The following is a 17,126-nucleotide window of genomic DNA, read 5'->3' on the forward strand; positions in this document are numbered from 1 at the left end:
TGAACTCCATTCATAAAATAACCTCAACTAAACGCCTTTATATCATAAGGAATGACTATTGTATAATGTCATAAATGAAAGGTGAAAAGGGCAGAGCACAAAGAACAATACACAAAAGAATTACAAATATATAAATGCAGACAACTTTTAAAGGGCCACAAAGCTCAGATCAAATACAGTAGCTAACACTGGCTAAAATTAACACCTTTCCCTTCTTTTAATAAACAGTAAATTACTAAAGTATAAGGTCACATTTGTGTTCAGTTGCCATCATTCATATATGATATTTTGTTGAACTGTCAAAGGGTTGTGCTTTTGGGGGGATGGGGGGGTGGGAGGTGGGGCTAAATTATGAGCTTGGGAACAGAATTACACGATGTGTCAAACCACCATCCTTCTAGTCATCTACATTCGTGACCTTGGTGTAACAGTCAATTCCTCACTATTACACCACACAGCCAATCAGTTGCTAAATCTTGTCATTTCTGTAATAATAGCTAGCACTTATAAAACACTTAAAGAATTGCCAAGCTCTTTAATATGTTACCTCCCTTTTTTCTCCATTCATATGACCACCAGCATTATTCAAACTGTCATTGCCTTTCCAATAGACTGTTGTAATAGCTGCCTACCTGGATTCATTACTTCATCCTCAATCACTTCAATCCATCTTCCGCATGGCTGCCAAAGTGACTTTCCTGAAGCTCAGATCTAACTCCCTCCCTTATTCCCTTAATCCCAACTCCAATGTCTCCTCAATTATCTATAAAAGGAGATGTTTTACCTTTTTGCCATTTAAAGCCTTTTATAACTTGATCCATCTCATTATTCTGGTCTTCCACTTTACTTCTCTCAGAATAGCTATAGTTCAGTCAAGCTGGCCTTTTTGGGGGGGCGGGCGGTGCAATGAGAGTTAAGTGACTTGCCCAGGGTCACACAGCTAGTAAGTGTCAAGTGTCTGAGTTCATATTTGCACTCAGGTCCTCCTGACTCCAGGGCTGGTGCTCTATCCACTGCACCACTTAGCTACCCCAAGCTGGCCTTTTAATTGTTCCTCATTTGTATCACTTCATTTCCCATCTCTCCTCATTGGCACTGGCTGCCCCTGATGTCTAGAATGTCCCTTTCTTACCTTCTCCACTTAGAATTCCTAATTTCTTTCCATAATAAGCATGTGTCACCTTCCTATCCCACCCCCCAATCTTCTTTTACCGATTTTGTATCTATCTTTTTTTTGGTGAGGCAATTGGGGTTTTAAGTGACTTGCCCAGGGTCACACAGCTAGTTAGTATTAAGTGTCTGAGACCAGATTTGAACTCAGGCCCTCCTGACTCCAGGGCCAGTGCTCTATCCACTGCACCACCTAGCTGTCCTTGTATCTATCTTATACTTCTATGAGTTCATGTCACCCCATCCCACCCCATCAAATACAGTTGTCCCTTCCACATCTCAGGGGTTGGGGGTATAATGCCCTCATGATCTGGAAAATATCTATATAAACATTTTTGGCCCTCCCTTTGTACCAGAGAAGAAGTCTGAATTATTATGGTATTAAAAGATAAAATATGTTAATATCATGCAATACTACACATATATGTTACATACTTCTGAGTTTCTAAATTTTTCTCTGTCATCTGTAAATTTCATATGTCATTTGCAGCTTCTGCAAAACTCCCCAAAAATCCCATTTAATTTCTTATGCTGACCCTCAATATATCAAAACCATTATAGGAAAAGTCACAATGGGGAACTGATAACTGTATATTCTTTTTGAAAGCAGGGACCATTCAATTTTGTCTTTGTATTCCCAATGCCTAGCACAGTGCCTACACACAACATATCCCTAATAATTGCCTCTTGGTTGGTTAGGTTTTTGTTTTGTTTTGTTTTGTTTTTGGTGAGGCAATTGGGGTTAAGTGACTTGCCCAGGGTCACACAGCTAGTGTCAATTGTCTGAGGTCAGATTTGAACTCAGGTACTCCTGACTCCAGGGCTGGTGCTCTATCCACTGCACCACCTGGCTGCCCCTGGTTGGTTAGTTGATTGGTGAAAGAAGACAGTTTTTTTAGATGGGTTTCTCTTGGAATCCGAGAATTTTAGAGAGTACTTAATCCAATCCTACCATTTTACAGATGAGAGAACTAAGATGTAAGCCGGTTAAGTGACTTGCCAAAGGTCATATAACTAATTTTCAGTATAGCAGGTACTATCCAGCACATTTCCTGATTCCCAGTTCTGTGTTCTTTTGCCCAAGAGTTAAGTAATTTGCCTAATGTAGAGCCTTTAGAAGTAGCATTAATTCTTTCAGGCTATCAGGATAAATTGAGTTTGGTCTGTAATAAATAGGATGCATTATCTAAATGCAATCTTTCCAAGTTCCTATCATAAATATGTAAATATAGACATATTTATATATGTATCTTCACCATCATCAACAAGTGTTCATTAAGATCTTATAAATATATTCACAAATGCCAGAATGGGGAAGGTATAACTAGAAAGCCACAGGGAAAAGATCTATGGGTTTTAGTAGACTACAATCTTAATATCAGTCAACTGTGTGATAGGGCAAGCAAAAATGTGAATGCAATTATATGCTGCATTCATGTCCAGGACTAAGAAAGGAATAGTCTCTGTTCCTTGCCCTGGTCAAACCATGCCAAGTATATCAGGTTTAGGCAGGAAATTGATAAAGTGAGAGCATAAAGAACAGAGGTTCATATACTTTAATGTCATGGATCCCTTTGGCAACCTGTGTAGGCCCTCTCTCAGAATAATATTTTTAAATGCGTTTAACAAAGTACATAGAATTACAAAATTCATTGAAATACAGCTATTAGAATATATATATTTTAGTATAACCTATATCTGATTGCTTACTGGCTTAGGGAGGGGGGATGGGAGGGATAAAAATTGGAACCCAAAACTATAAATAAAAATGTTTATTACTTTAAAAAATTAAATTAAAACAAAACAAAACAAATGATATACATATATACATACACATATATGTATATGTTTGTTTGTTTGTTTGTTTGTTTGTTTTTTAACAAACTCATGGATCCTAAGTTGGGAATTCCTGATCTAGGGGAAAGTGTAGTACTAAAGGCCTCTAAGATCAGGTTATGAGAGGACCAGTTGAGGGCAGGTCTATAGCCTGGAAAAGAGAAATCCTGAGGGAGGGAATTATATTAAAACAGTTGATGGAGTGTTATTTGGAAGAGTAATTCAATTTGTTTTGCTTACTGTTGAGAGCAGAACTAGATGCAATTAGGGGCAGCTGGGTGGCGCAGTGGATAGAGCGCCAGCCCTGGTTTCAGAGGGACCTGGGTTCAAGTCCGGCCTCGGACACTTGGCATTTGTTGGCTGTGTGACCCTGGGCAAGTCACTTGGCCACAATTGCCTCACCAAAAAAAAAAAGAGAGAGAGAGAGAGACCTTAAAAATAATATAAATAAATAAATAACTTAAAAAAAAAAAGAACTAGATGCAATTAATGGAAATTTCAAAGAGGTACACTGAGCCTTGTAAGGAAATAGGAAGGAATTATAAGGATAGTAAGGAAAAACTTCCAAACAATCAGAACTGTCTAATACTGAAATGGGCCACCTCTAAAGGAAATGGGAGCTCCCTTCCTGAAGGTCTTTGATCAAAGCTTAGTTGTAGATGAGATCTTTTTTCAGAAATGAATTGTGTTACATGGTCTCTGAGGTTCCTTCTAAATCTGAAATTCTATATTATCTTATCCTAAAGATTCTCCCAATAGTTTGGTTACTAAAATAATCTTACTCAAGAATTGCCTCTTCAGTTTTTTTTTTCTTTTTGGAGGGGAAGAGAGGAGGGGAAGTGAGGGGGGACTTGTGATTTCATAGGGAACTTTCATTGAGAAAAACATCTTTCAATGCACATTGGCAAAGGCTTTGCATCTTACAGAGCCAGAGAGTTGCCAGATAGATAAATATATATACATGTGTGTGTAGGCCTCATGAAGGAATCTCTTGAACTCCTACATATATATATGTATATGATGTATATGTATGTGTATGTGTATATATGTTTGTGTATACACACATTATTTTCTTCATTAGCATTCTTACAGGGCAAGGACAGTTTAATTTTTATTCTTGCATGCCCAGAAACTGGCAAGTAATATGTACTTAATAAATGTTTAATTTAGTAATTAATTCCTGCTTCTGAGGCCAGCTTACTCTCACAACATCACAATGTTTCTCCTCAGCTTTATATGCTCTAATAAGATCTCTTTTCCTTGGGACTTTATCTCTGGATTGATGTATAACTAGATCAAATTCTCATCTCAGAGTCATCTGAAGCAATTATATGGAATCCGGGACAGGACTTTCCTGTTATTTCAGATCAGATCCTATATAATTGCATGCCCATTGTGAGTCTATGAGTCTTAGGTACTGAGTCAGGCTTAATTTTCCCAAAGGAAGAGAGCTCATTATCATGAGACTACTTAGTATTTTCAAGCAGTGGGAACTAGTTTCTTGAGCAGCCAAGAATTAGTGATGAGAAAACTGAAACTATCAATTACTTGCCCAAAGTCTACAGCCTTTACTTCTTGCCCTATATGTACCTTTCATTTCACCCCTTCCAAATCCAGGAACTTGCCTCTAAAGTGAAGAAAGTAATACTAAATGAACATTAGAAACAAGTGTCTCCTTCCCCCCTCAACAACAACAAAAAAGCAGGCATGCCTTATCTAATAGTGTTCATTTATGCATAGAAAAGTTTTGGAGAAAAAAAATCATGGTTTGGAGTTCCCATCTTTCTATAACTACTGTATATTATAGCTAAATGTCTTTTTTTCTGGCCATATCTCCAGCGACCTTATGCTTATGTCTAATTTTGTTACCCAAAGGTAAAGTGCTTAATGAATGGCTATTGGATAATGTGGAAATTTATTTTGATTTGGGGACCCTACCTTTAAGCTGAGATTAGAAAGCCTTAGGCCCTCGGGGTCTCTCCCCCTCCTCCTCAGCTTCAGCTGAGCGAAAAAGCCCGATGGGCTATACAAGACGCCAGGTCAGACAGCTGGGGGGAAAAAAAGCCCCCAGCTCCCTCTGACCTGAGCAGAGCTATCTGAAGGATCCTGGATGGCCTGTGCTGAGGCATGAGGCTCGAGAGCACACACCCCCCCACCAGCTGCAGCTCTGGCTGGCGGATTAGCTTGGTCTGTGGGGGCGAAGGAAGCCCCAAGATTTGAGTGGAGAGAAGAAAAGGTATATATAGACCTGGGAGTGACACAGGAGGGGGGAGACGGACTAGAGGACGGGCTGAGGATAGACTAGATAGACAAGACTCAGGGGTTCGGTTGGACAAGAAGAGGTCAAGAGGCGGCTGAGGAGACGGCAAAGATTGGAGACTAGAGAAGGGGCTACAAGGACGAAGGAGAAAACGAGAAGGACTAGGAGCAGGCAAAAGAGAGGTCAAAGGGCAAACTGACAGAGCAGACAGACAGAAGGTTACAGGCCTTAATACAAACCAGGGAAAGTGTAACGTGCCCTGAGGCCGGAGGCGGCTAAGGCCCTTATTGTATTCAAGAAGTTTGAGGCACAGCAGGTGGGAAAGAGACCTCAGGAAAGCAGTCAGGTTGTACATTTTATTTCCCTGTATTCTTAATTTTAAATAGTATCTCATAAATAAACTCTGCTTTGATTATTTAGTTAAGAGGCTTCTTAATATTTTGCTTATTAACTTGGGAATGGAGCAGTATGGTGGAACTTTATAAACAGCCCACATTAAATTAACGAAGTCAGATAGCCAAATAGTCATAAGTCCCAGTTTAGTCCTCCATTCAGCTTCAGCCCCCAAATTAGGCTAGTCAATTCAAAAATATTTCATATTTGAATGGCGACCGTGGCAGGACTTATGGCCCAATTATAATTTCTCTAAACTTATCATTTTTCATATAATTATAATTTTTCATAAGTACAGTTATATATAATTTTCCAGGTTAGTTATAGTTATTAATAATTAATTTTTTGTACAATAATAAACAAATGAATGATGATCAAGTGAATTAATGAGTAAATGTAGATTTCAGCAGACAGTTATAGCCAAAACCTCTTCAAAAAAGTTTGGGGTGTGGGTTTTAGGTATTAGTTTAGAAACTATTTACACATACCTCCTACAAAAAAAGAGTATCCTCTAACTTCCCCTTTCTAACACTTCTCCTTTCACATGCCAAGTTTGTGACTGGAACTCACTAACTATTTATACTTCTTTTAGAAAAAATACTTAGTGTTTTGAAATGTGTGTCTAGCTAAAGTCCAAGTTCTATCTTTAATATAAGTTTTCACTGAAATTTATCATTTATAAAAATACAACTATAAGAAGAGTTATTTATAATCTAAATTAAATATGTAAGATATCATGGAAAGTCTGGGTATTGTATGAATATGAGGCTTAAATTCTTATTCTGTGTTTACCACTAACTGGCCATGTCACTTTGGGTGAGTCACCTTGTGTTTCTCTGTGTCTGAGTTTTCTCAGCTGTAAAATGAAGGGATTTCACTGATGATCTATAGCATAGTTTCTATATTTCATTATCCTACGAAATTAATACACATCATGGAAGTTGCACTCAACTTCAGTTTCTCTCCTCCTCCTCCTCCCCACTCTTTTCTCTATTTTAAGACACTATGTAGGGGCAGCTAGGTGGCACAGTGGATAAAGCACCAACCTTGGATTCAGGAGTACCCAAGTTCAAATCCGGCCTCAGACACTTGACACCTATTAGCTGTGTGACCCTGGGCTTAACCCTCATTGCCTTGTCAAAAAAAAAAAAAAGACACTACATAACTTATAATATTATCTTCCCCTTCCAACCCAACAAGACAATTAACAATTTCCCCAATGACTAATAAACAAGAAGTTTGGGGTCAGGACTTTATAACTGCACAGTAATGTGGTACCTATCACTTCTTGTCTCTTTCATAATTATAAACAGATCTACACTTATGAATAGTGAGAATAACAGCTATCTTTATGGTATAAGTTTAGTAGCATTAGAAAAGTCTCCATTGTCCACACATAATTCCTCTTCTTCATTAACAGTTGAAATTCTGTTTAACCAAGTTTTTCACTCAACTAGGGATAAGGTTATAATAGAAAAGGAAAGTAGGTGGCAAGTTCAAACTAAGATGGAAATGGTTGTTATAAAATCCTTTTCTGAAAACAGGTTTTGAAAAAAGGGACAACACTAAGGATCTGAGGAAGGGGGCCAAGCAAAGAAATGTGAGTATTGAGGAAAGCCAGAGAAACTACAAAGGGAAAGTATACAGAAAGGGGAGGCTGTAAGAAATGGAGAAAAATCTCATCCACTTCAGAAATTTGCCAAGGCCTGACAATGGTTATGAATATGCCATGTCAAGATATCATTAGGTCTTCCACTTTGCTAGATTGAATAGGTAAAGTTTAAGTCACAAATGATGAGACTCTAATTTATAGACAAGTCCTAAAACACTCTATTCATAGAAGGACAAAATTTCTAATTGACAAAATGATGTGTTTACCCTCCTTCCCAGAAACCCCATCCAACCAGTCAGGTAACAGAGGTAAGGGAACCTGAGCTTCATAATGAGGGGAAAATATTTTGCATAGAAATAAAATGGAAAGGGAGCAGCTAGGTGGCACAGTGGATAAAGCACTAGCCCTGGAAGTTCAAATCTGGCCTCAGACACTTGACACTTACTAGCTGTGTGACCTTGGGTAAGTCACTTAACCCTCATTGCCAAGGAGAAGGAAAAGAAATAAAATGGAAAACAAAATGTCAATGACACTGCAATCAACAAACCTCTGCTAGTATGCCTCCGCTCTTCTGGTTTACATGTAAAAATAAATTTTTCCAGCCCTTCTATGCTAAGCATCTTTGTATACTGGAACATGGGAAACTGGATGGAGAAGTTGTTCTCACTAAAACCAGGGAGTGCCAGAGATGGGATTTGAGCCCAGGTCTCAAGCAACTAGGTGGTGCAGTGAATAGAAAGTACCAGCCCTGGAGTCCTGAAGACCTAAGTTCAAATCCATCCTCAGACACTTACTAGCTGTGTGACCCTGGAGAAAGTCACTTTAATCCTGTTTGCATCAGTGTCCTCATCTATAAAATGAGCTGGAGAAAGACATGATAAACCACTCTTTTCCAGGGTCATGGAAAATCACAGAGAGTCAAACATTACTGAAATGACTCAACAACAACCACTCAAAACCTATTTCTCAGTCCACTGTCATTGCCTCTTGGCCTACACAAGAGCAAAAAAGTAAGACCTGCATCCATTACTGCCATCTACAAGAGAGGCTTACTGCCTTTTGGAAAGGCAAGTGGGCATTTAGCTTTCTTTAGGAATGTTCCAAGATATAGCCTGCATGCACAATAGTACCATTCATTCATCAACACCCAGGGTTTGCATCTGCTAGCTAGGTAGGATCTAGGACAGTGCCATTCTATGAACTAAGTTAAAACATGTTTTAATGGCCTGGGCTGCAGTGGGAAAAAAATTGGCCTAAGAATCAGGAAACCTGAGTTCTTATTTCAGTTCTACTATTATTTTTTTTTTGCAGGGCAATGAGGGTTAAGTGACTTGCCCAGGGTCACACAGCTCGTTAAATGTCAAGTGTCTAAGGCTGGATTTGAACTCAGGTCCTCCTGAATCCAAGGCCAGTGCTTTATCCACTATGCCATCTAGCTGCCCCCCGCCCCCGCTATTAATTTACTATGTGACTTTGGTTAAATCATTTCACTTTTCTGGGTTTCAACTACTATATCTATGGAATGGAGAGATTGGCCTACATGATACCTATAATCCCTTACCAGTCTAAAATTATATAAGTCAAAAGAAAGTCAGTTGGTCAACAGGACATGTCCTATATATAAACCAATGTAGGCAGAATATGAACTAAACCAATGGGACAAACTCTCCTTTTTCCTTTTAGTAGAGTGGAACACTGGGCTCACTTAAAAGGACATTATTTGCCTATCTGTTTATGAAGGTATTTCTCATAGAATACAAATTAAGGTCAACCCTGCCAGTAAACTCCACATTTTGGTAAGAGAGTTTCAGAAAGACTTTGGGCATCAAACCACCATTGGAATTCAGAAATAAAAGGGATAGTGGTAGATGGTCTTTCCAAGTTCCATCACAATTTGTTCAAATATATTTAGGAAAGTCATCTTTCTTTTGGTAGCTCAGTTTTCTAATCTGTAAAATGAAACTCCTGATGCCTCACAGACATGGTGAACCATTTATTAACTGTTGGTCAAAGGATTACAGAATCACAAGAGTTAATATTAGAAAAAACCTCAGAGATCATTTAGATCCACTCCCATCATTTTACATTTGAGAAAAATGAGACCCAGAGATAAGTGACATGTTCAAATTCACACAGATTATAAGTAGGAGAGATGAGATTCAAGGCCAAGTTTCTAAAAAGGAAAATTTTTAAATTTTGTATTATATCGACATACCAATATTAAGAAGCTAAGAAAGTAAGCTATCACTATCTTTGTCAGTAATCATTTTGCTTTCATTCTTCACCTTATTTATTTCACATCTCCTCTCCCTCAAAAAATTAAGAATTATTAAAATTCATTTTAAAATGAACATGTAAATATTGTACAATGATCAACTATGAATGACTTAGCTCTTCTCAGCAATACAATGATCCAAGACAACCCCAAATGATTTGTGATGGAAAATGCTCTCCACATCCAGAGAAAGAACTATACAGTCTGAATGTATATTGAAGCATACTATTTTCCACTTTATTTTATTAGGGGGTAGGTTTCTCTCTTGTTCTGTATCTTCATTCACAGCATGAATAATATGGAAATATGTTTTGCATGATTACATGTATATAAACTATATCAAATTGCTTATCATCTCAAAGAAGGGAAGGAGGGAGAGAATCTGGAACTCAAAAATTTTAAATGAATGTTTAAAATTATATTTACATGTAATTAGGAAAAATATAATATTATTTTACAAAATTTTAAAAAGGAAATGCAGCCTGAGTAGTTTTACATGTAAAGAATGGCTCTGCCTTCAACATTTTACATGCTAGGATACTCCTTTGTTCTAACCCACTGCTAGTAAATGCTTAGCATTAAACATTCTTAAAAGTAATCATTCTTAATTGCCTCTCTAAGACTGAGTAACATAGAAGTTGCTAATCCACATCAATGGAGAAATTTACATGCCAAGAGATCACCTACATTGATGAAATCCCAGGTCAGGACAATGCAAAACACAATAAATATATAAAAACTAGCACAGACATCTTCCCCATTTGGTCTGTACATAGACTGATGAGATTAGTCCTCTGCTATAATCATGAAGTCCTTTCAGGCAGTTGCTGGTGCCTACCTTTTTCACAAGGTAACCTTCTCTGATTTTCTTTGGTTCCATGTCCCCTAGATGCTCCCCAGAGTCAGTTGTCTCTGCAGCTACACCTCATCTAGAAGTCCAAGAGAGCTGTGGGTTTCTTTTTGTACGTTATGGTCACTTTCACAAGTTCCCCTCTGCCTGTCAATCACATGAGCACATCCGGTTTCTTTTCACTGAGATAAAGAAAAGAATGGGGAACTGGGGTACCAAACCACACTCTTGCTTTGCAAATTTGGGGGACTCCAGTGTTATTAACAGAAAACTCATGGTAATTATTTGCCTGCATATCAAAAAAGGGAAGGGTATGTTTCCAGAGTCAGAAGCAAAGCAAGGTGAAGAGGAAGGATTCTCTTAGTGGAAATATTGGCGTTTGAAAGTTTTTGGTGGAAAATCCAGAATCTTAATAGAAATTCCAGGAAGCCCCAAAGCTTCTCACATGTGTGAATTGAAGAGGAAAATAATATTCCACTTTCCGGAAATTATGCTTCATCTAGAGATGACCTTTTTCAAATATGACCTTAATTAGCAATATCAACAGCTATCAGAACCAGGCACAAAGCTGAATTTAATATTTCATTCCCTCCCTGTTCCCCTCTTCTCTTTAGACCCAACAAAGATTGAGCTATGGAAGAGACTCTCTTCGGGGATCTTTCATTTCTGGAGGTTGTCCAGAGCAGGGCAGTCAGAAAAGAGAAAGGCCTTAATTCCATGTCGGATAGGTTGAAACAACTATGTATGCTTATCCTAGAGAAGAGAAAGGGGTGGGGGCAGTGGGGGGAGAGCATGATAGCTGTCTTCAGGTACTTAAAGGTCTAGAACTATTTGGCCCCAGAGGACACAACAAGGAGCAATGGGTAGAAATTGAAAAGGTGTGCATTAGGACTCAATATCAGGAAAAACTCCCTAATAATTAGAGGTATGAAAAAGTGGAATAGACTGACTTGAGAGGTGATAGTTTGTCCCTCCTTGAAGGCCCTCAAGCAGAGGCTGACTTGACCAGTAGGTTATCATACGGCTTCCTTTGGGATATGAATTGGACTCAATGGCTTCTGAGGTCCTTTCCAATTCTGAAATTCTGTCATTCTAATTTCTGTCTCTCTAGATGTTGCCACAATAAGAGGCGGTCATTGCATTTCACAGTCGTTTTCAGTGTCATCTTTAAGCTGGTACATGTGACCAGACCAAACATATTGACCAATGTCAACCATCTCCTGCTATTGGATATTCTCTCCTTCCTGGCTTCTGAGATACTGCTCACTCTTGATTTCTTTCCTACCTATCTGACCACTATGGGTACACCTCAAGGCTCTGTCCAAGGCCCTCTTAAATTGTTCTCATCAGTACCCATTATATGAATTATCATCCACAGACAGGTGACTCCCAAATCTATATTCTTAGTCCTGATATCTAATCTAATATTATCAACTGCCAGCAGCATCTCTCTACCTGGATATCCTGCAGGAATCTCAAATTTAGCATATCTAAAATGGAATTCATTATATCGTATACAAAGCCCATCCCAACTTCAAACTTCTTCATTTCTTTTAGTGGTACTACTATCATCCTTCCAGTTGTTACCATGGAGTCATCCAAAACTTAATTCTTCATCCTCTCTCTTATATAATCAGTTGCCAATTCTTATTCATTCTGCTTCTAAAACTTCTCTTACATCCATCCCCTTTTCTCTTTTCACAGAGCCTCTACTCCAATTTGGGTCCTTATCACTTTTCTCCTGGATAATTGAAATAGCCTCATAACCGGTTTTCCTGCATCCAGTTTCTTCCCTCTACAATCCATCCTCCACACAGCTGCCCCATTGATATTACTAAAACATGCACTTCACCATGCCACCATTTGGCTAAAATGTCTTTAATAGCTCCCTACTGCCTTAGCTTCACATTAAATCCAACCCCACCCATCCTCCCAGCACCCAACCTGGTTTCCACTAAACTTCCCATATTATTTCAGATTATTCCCTTTCACACACTTTTCATTTCGGTTATACTGGGGTACAAGCTATCCACCAAAATGATATTCTACTTCTTGCTTTCATGGCTTTACATAAGTGGTCCTCCCAACTTCATATCCAGAATGGAATCTTTCCTCAGCCTTCCTTATAGAATCCCTAGATTCCTTTAAAGCATAGTTCAAGTGACAGTTCCTCTCCAATGAGTCATATTCTCTGCTTTTGTATGTTTTGAATTTACTGACATGTATTTCCTCAGTAAAATGTGAATACCTTGGGCTCAGAGCCCTTTTTCATTTTTGTCTTTGTACCCAATGCGCCCAGAAAAATGCTTAAGAAATGTCTGTAACAATTTTACTACATTATTGTTTAAACGAGTAGCCAAGGCTCATACTGGAGTTCTTTTGACATTGAGCATCCTGAGAACCAGGATGCAAGTCTGTAGATCAACCTAACTCATGACCAAGTTCATCTTAATGAGTTTAAAGTCCAAAGCCCCCTTCCAGTTGGCAGAGGGATATTTTGAAAATTATTTTCTCCTCTTTCATAAAGTAGTCACAGAGCTGAAGAATTCTTAGTGGTTTAATTTTATTGTCTTCACACAGCTTTAATGTGTGGGTGCTTCCCAAGTTACCAGAAAAAGATGAGAGGTTGTTCCACATTTACAAAGAGCTGGTTGATGCTGCCTGTTCAAGGCAGTTTGCTGTTTTCTCTGGACAGCTTCTCTGAACCAAATGGCACCACCCAGTGTCAGGAATAGAGAACTGTCTGATCCAAGATCTCCCATCACCTAGACCAGGACTTCTTAAAACTTTTGCCCCAGGTATATAGATATATAAAATATGTATACATATACTTTAATTGTTACCAGATTTTTCACAATCTCCACATTCAGTTACATGACTTCTCCCCCCTCCCCCCGCCCCTGCTGCCTCCTCAATGGGGTCTTGACCCACAGTTTAAGAAGCTTTGACCTGGACAACTAAATGGCTAAGTGGTTCAGTGGATAGAGCCCTAGGCCTGGAGGCAGAAAGACCTGAGTTCAAATCCTGCCTTAAACACTTATTAGCTCTGTTTAGCTCCTGGGAAGGTCACTTAACCTCCACACTCAACTGTAAAATGAGAATAATAATACCACCTACTTTGAAGGGTTGGTGTGAGAATCAAAAGAGATGATATTTATAAAGCTCTTCGCACAGCACCTGGAACATCATGGGTACTTAGCAAATGCTGGCTCCTTTCCCTCACTATCTCCTTTTAATCCCCACCAGGGAAGCCATACAGACTGTGCTTCTCCATTCTTCATCATCATTATCAAATAATGATTTATGGTTTTCAAAGTACTTTCTTCACAACCGGTCTGAGAAATGGGTGGGTTATTAATATACCAGTTTTACAGAGAAGTAAATTTGAAACTCAAAAAGATGAAAAGACTCCCAGGTTTGCAAGTATTAGAATTTGGCTCATGACTCATTCGTTTTTGCCTTAGGCAATCTATTTCTCATACATAGATGTATGTATTATACACTCATTCTCTTGAGGTCCTCTAATTCTTTTCTTCAGGAAAATGTTGCTTCCATCTTCATTCCATTTCTGATGACACTAGTCATGGTCAGCAAAGTATAAGTATAGAGCTTGTACCAAGGAAAAGGAAAACCACAAGTTAAAGTAGATAAAATTAAGAACTCATGCCTTTTATCACTAAAGCTATAGAAAATGGAAGTTCCAACTCTTTAGAAGAATCTCCCCATCTTTCTTGTTTCTCCTCTAAGGAAACATGATTTTTCTCATGCATAGAACCTGAATCTCTGAGCTGGAAAGGATCAGAGGCCCCAAGGCAACACTGATCATAAGTGGCAATACTAGTTTGACTAGAGTGTACCAGAGAATGAAAGTACCAGTATTCAAGATCCGTAAATACCTATTACTCTAAGATATATTTGTATATGTAATACTCTTTTAAAAAATTTTATTCATCTATTCATTAAGCTTTTGTTAAGCATTCACTAAGGCAGGATCCTGTTCTCTAATGATACCATGAGAAGACAGAAAAATACTCTTTGCCTTCTAGAAGCATAAATATTCCTGCTTAATTTGACTACATAAAAAGGAGAGTGAATAAGCAGAAAAAATCATAGACATTATTTGCCTGCATTAGATACTTGATTCCATGCCTTCATCACTGAATATTTTAATAGGCAATATTCATTATTAAGTTCATTTGTGTATGCCTGTGAGTGACAGGCTAGCTAGTCTATTATCAGTCAGAAACCTGGGGTGAGGGAAGTGTCAATCAACCAGCACTCCCCTCCTCTTTTATGAGGAGGAGTAAGCTCAGTCCAGGAGTCAATCATTCCTTTGTACTCACTGACTTTGCCCCTCACCCATGCCTACTAGTCACTTCTATTTCTTCCAGGTCCAACATATCTTTCAGTAACTCAAATCTCAACATCATAGTTAAGCAAACAGTTAAGTTATATTAGATAAATGCATGATAAAATTAAAAGCACTCATCCCATATATTAGTCCAAAGTGGTAGTGCCATGAGACAACAAAGTGGCTCAGTGAATAAAGCATTGGACTTGTAATCAAGAAGACATATTCAAATTACCCCTGAGACACTTACTAGATGGATAATCCTGGGCAAGTCACTTAACCTCTCTTTACCTCAGTTTTCTCATCAAAAATGATGGGAAAAACAATAGCATCTCCATCCTTGGATTTTTGTGAGGATAAAATGAGATCATATTTTTAAATTCTTTGTAAACCTTAAAAACTGCTATAGATAGACAGATATAAATATAGATATAGATAGATAGATACAGATATACTAGCTATTATTATAAAGTATTGAGTCATACAACATTCCTTGCCTCCTATCTTAAAATTCCCAAGACAAAAACAAAAACATCTGAGCAGGCTGGAATCAGCAGTGTCACGTTTGCAAATATAAATACAAAGTGTCATATGCAGATTTAATAGCAATGTCATCTGAGAGGCACTGTATGTGGTGTGGTAGATAGTGAACTAGGCTTGAAGTCAGGAAAACTTCAGGTGGATAAAGCTAAAGTGACTTGTCCAGGATCATGTAGCTAGTAAGAGTTTGAAGACAGCTAAGCACTTTACAAATCTTATCTCATTTTATCCTCATAACAAACCTGGAAAGTAAATGTTACTGCTATCCCCACTTTATAGTTGAAGAAACTGAGGGAAATAGAGAAAGAGTGACTTGTCCAGGATCATACAGCTAGTGAGAGTCTGAAGGTAAATTTAAAATCAGGACTTCCTAATGTCAGGTCTAGCATTCTCTCCACAGCTCCACCTAGGCTGAGAGTATGACATATTTTCCTTAATCTCTTAGAATTGGGGAAAAAAAAACAGCTTGAGACCTAGGTAATGACTAGGTGGTCTGGGAACATACTACAACTCTTCACTATCTTTTGTCCTTCAGAATGGCTTATATGCTATCAAAAAAGCCCAGCAGTTAAATCAAATAAGTATGAGATTTTGTCTCAATGCCTTGAGATCTGAGTTATTGTTATAATTATTTAAAGGGTTTTGAGAATAGGTGTGACATGTTTGCATCTATACATAAGAAAGATTACTCTGGTAAATATGAATAATGATTTGGCTTGGTATGGGGAGAAAGCAGAGGCAGGGAATCTTAATAGAAGTCTATAATAATATACTAAGTGAATAGTAAGGAGAGCCTCTATCAAGGTGGTAGGAATAAGACTTGAAAGAGAGGAAAGAGATTTTGGAGGTGGAATTCCTAAGGCTAGGTATACAGTTTCTGAAATATAAAATTGATATGTAATTGAATAATAAATTCCATAATTATTTTCAATAAATAAAATTATTTCTGTAAAATTGAAACAAAGTTTGAAATATAAAATATAAAAACACATACAACAAAAATAACTAAAGGGAGAAGAGCAAAACCAAATACTGTGGCTGCTACTGTCACACTATGCATCCCAGCCATAACCCGAGGGCCCTGGGCTCTGACTAAGGAGCTTTTACCTTATCTGACAGGGTTCCCAACTTCCTATACACTTCCTGACCATCTCCAGCCATGCTTCTATGGTCTTATCTTTCTTCCCACCCACCCCTTGTTTCACTTCTGGATCCCTTTCCTGCTGTTGTCTTTCCTTATTAGAATGTCAGCTCTTGGATGATAGAGTCTGACTTGCTTGCTTGTTTTTTTTTAATCCCCTTGCCATAACATAATGCCCAGCATGTAGCAAGCAATTAATAAATGCATTTTATTCTTTTTAATTAATTTTAATTGATTTAATAAATTCTTTTTTATTTATACCACATGAATACATCATTCAATCAGCCAGTCATTTTTATTAAATATTTCTACAGAGTGACTATTAATAGTCTTAATAACATTTTCCAGTTCCTGGTATACCAGATAGTCAGGAAGTTCTAAATTCAATCCTATGACTAAATTCCTTCCCAAGTTGTTCCATCTGCCTCTCTGGATTCTGGTGCTGCTAAAAATTCAACTCTTCCAGGGCGTCTTTCAATAGTTAACAACAATAATAACAATAACTAAAATCTATATGCTACTTTACCTAGATTATCTCATTTGTTTCTCACTATGGTCCTGTGGAACAGACATTATAGATATTAAGTCCATTTTGCAGATTAGAAAACTGAGACTCAGGGAAGTTAAAAAAAATAGCCCGAGTTTGCAGAACTAATGTGGCTACAGCAGAATTTGAATGAGTCTCCTCAGACTTCAAA

At 38.0% G+C, this 17,126-nt stretch overlaps 1 protein-coding gene across 1 annotated transcript in view; it reads right to left on the reverse strand.

Annotated features, from left to right (window-relative positions):
- Positions 1-10,469, reverse strand: part of PLEK (pleckstrin) — a 39,220-nt gene extending 28,751 nt beyond the window's left edge. The window contains 1 exon segment of the mRNA XM_043987590.1: positions 10,385-10,469. Coding sequence (XP_043843525.1) covers positions 10,385-10,426 — 42 coding nt within the window. The 5' untranslated portion in view covers positions 10,427-10,469.
- Between the last annotated feature and the right edge of the window lie 6,657 nt (positions 10,470-17,126).

Source organism: Dromiciops gliroides, chromosome 2 (genome assembly GCF_019393635.1).
Source record: "Dromiciops gliroides isolate mDroGli1 chromosome 2, mDroGli1.pri, whole genome shotgun sequence".
NCBI classification, from domain to species: domain Eukaryota; kingdom Metazoa; phylum Chordata; class Mammalia; order Microbiotheria; family Microbiotheriidae; genus Dromiciops; species Dromiciops gliroides.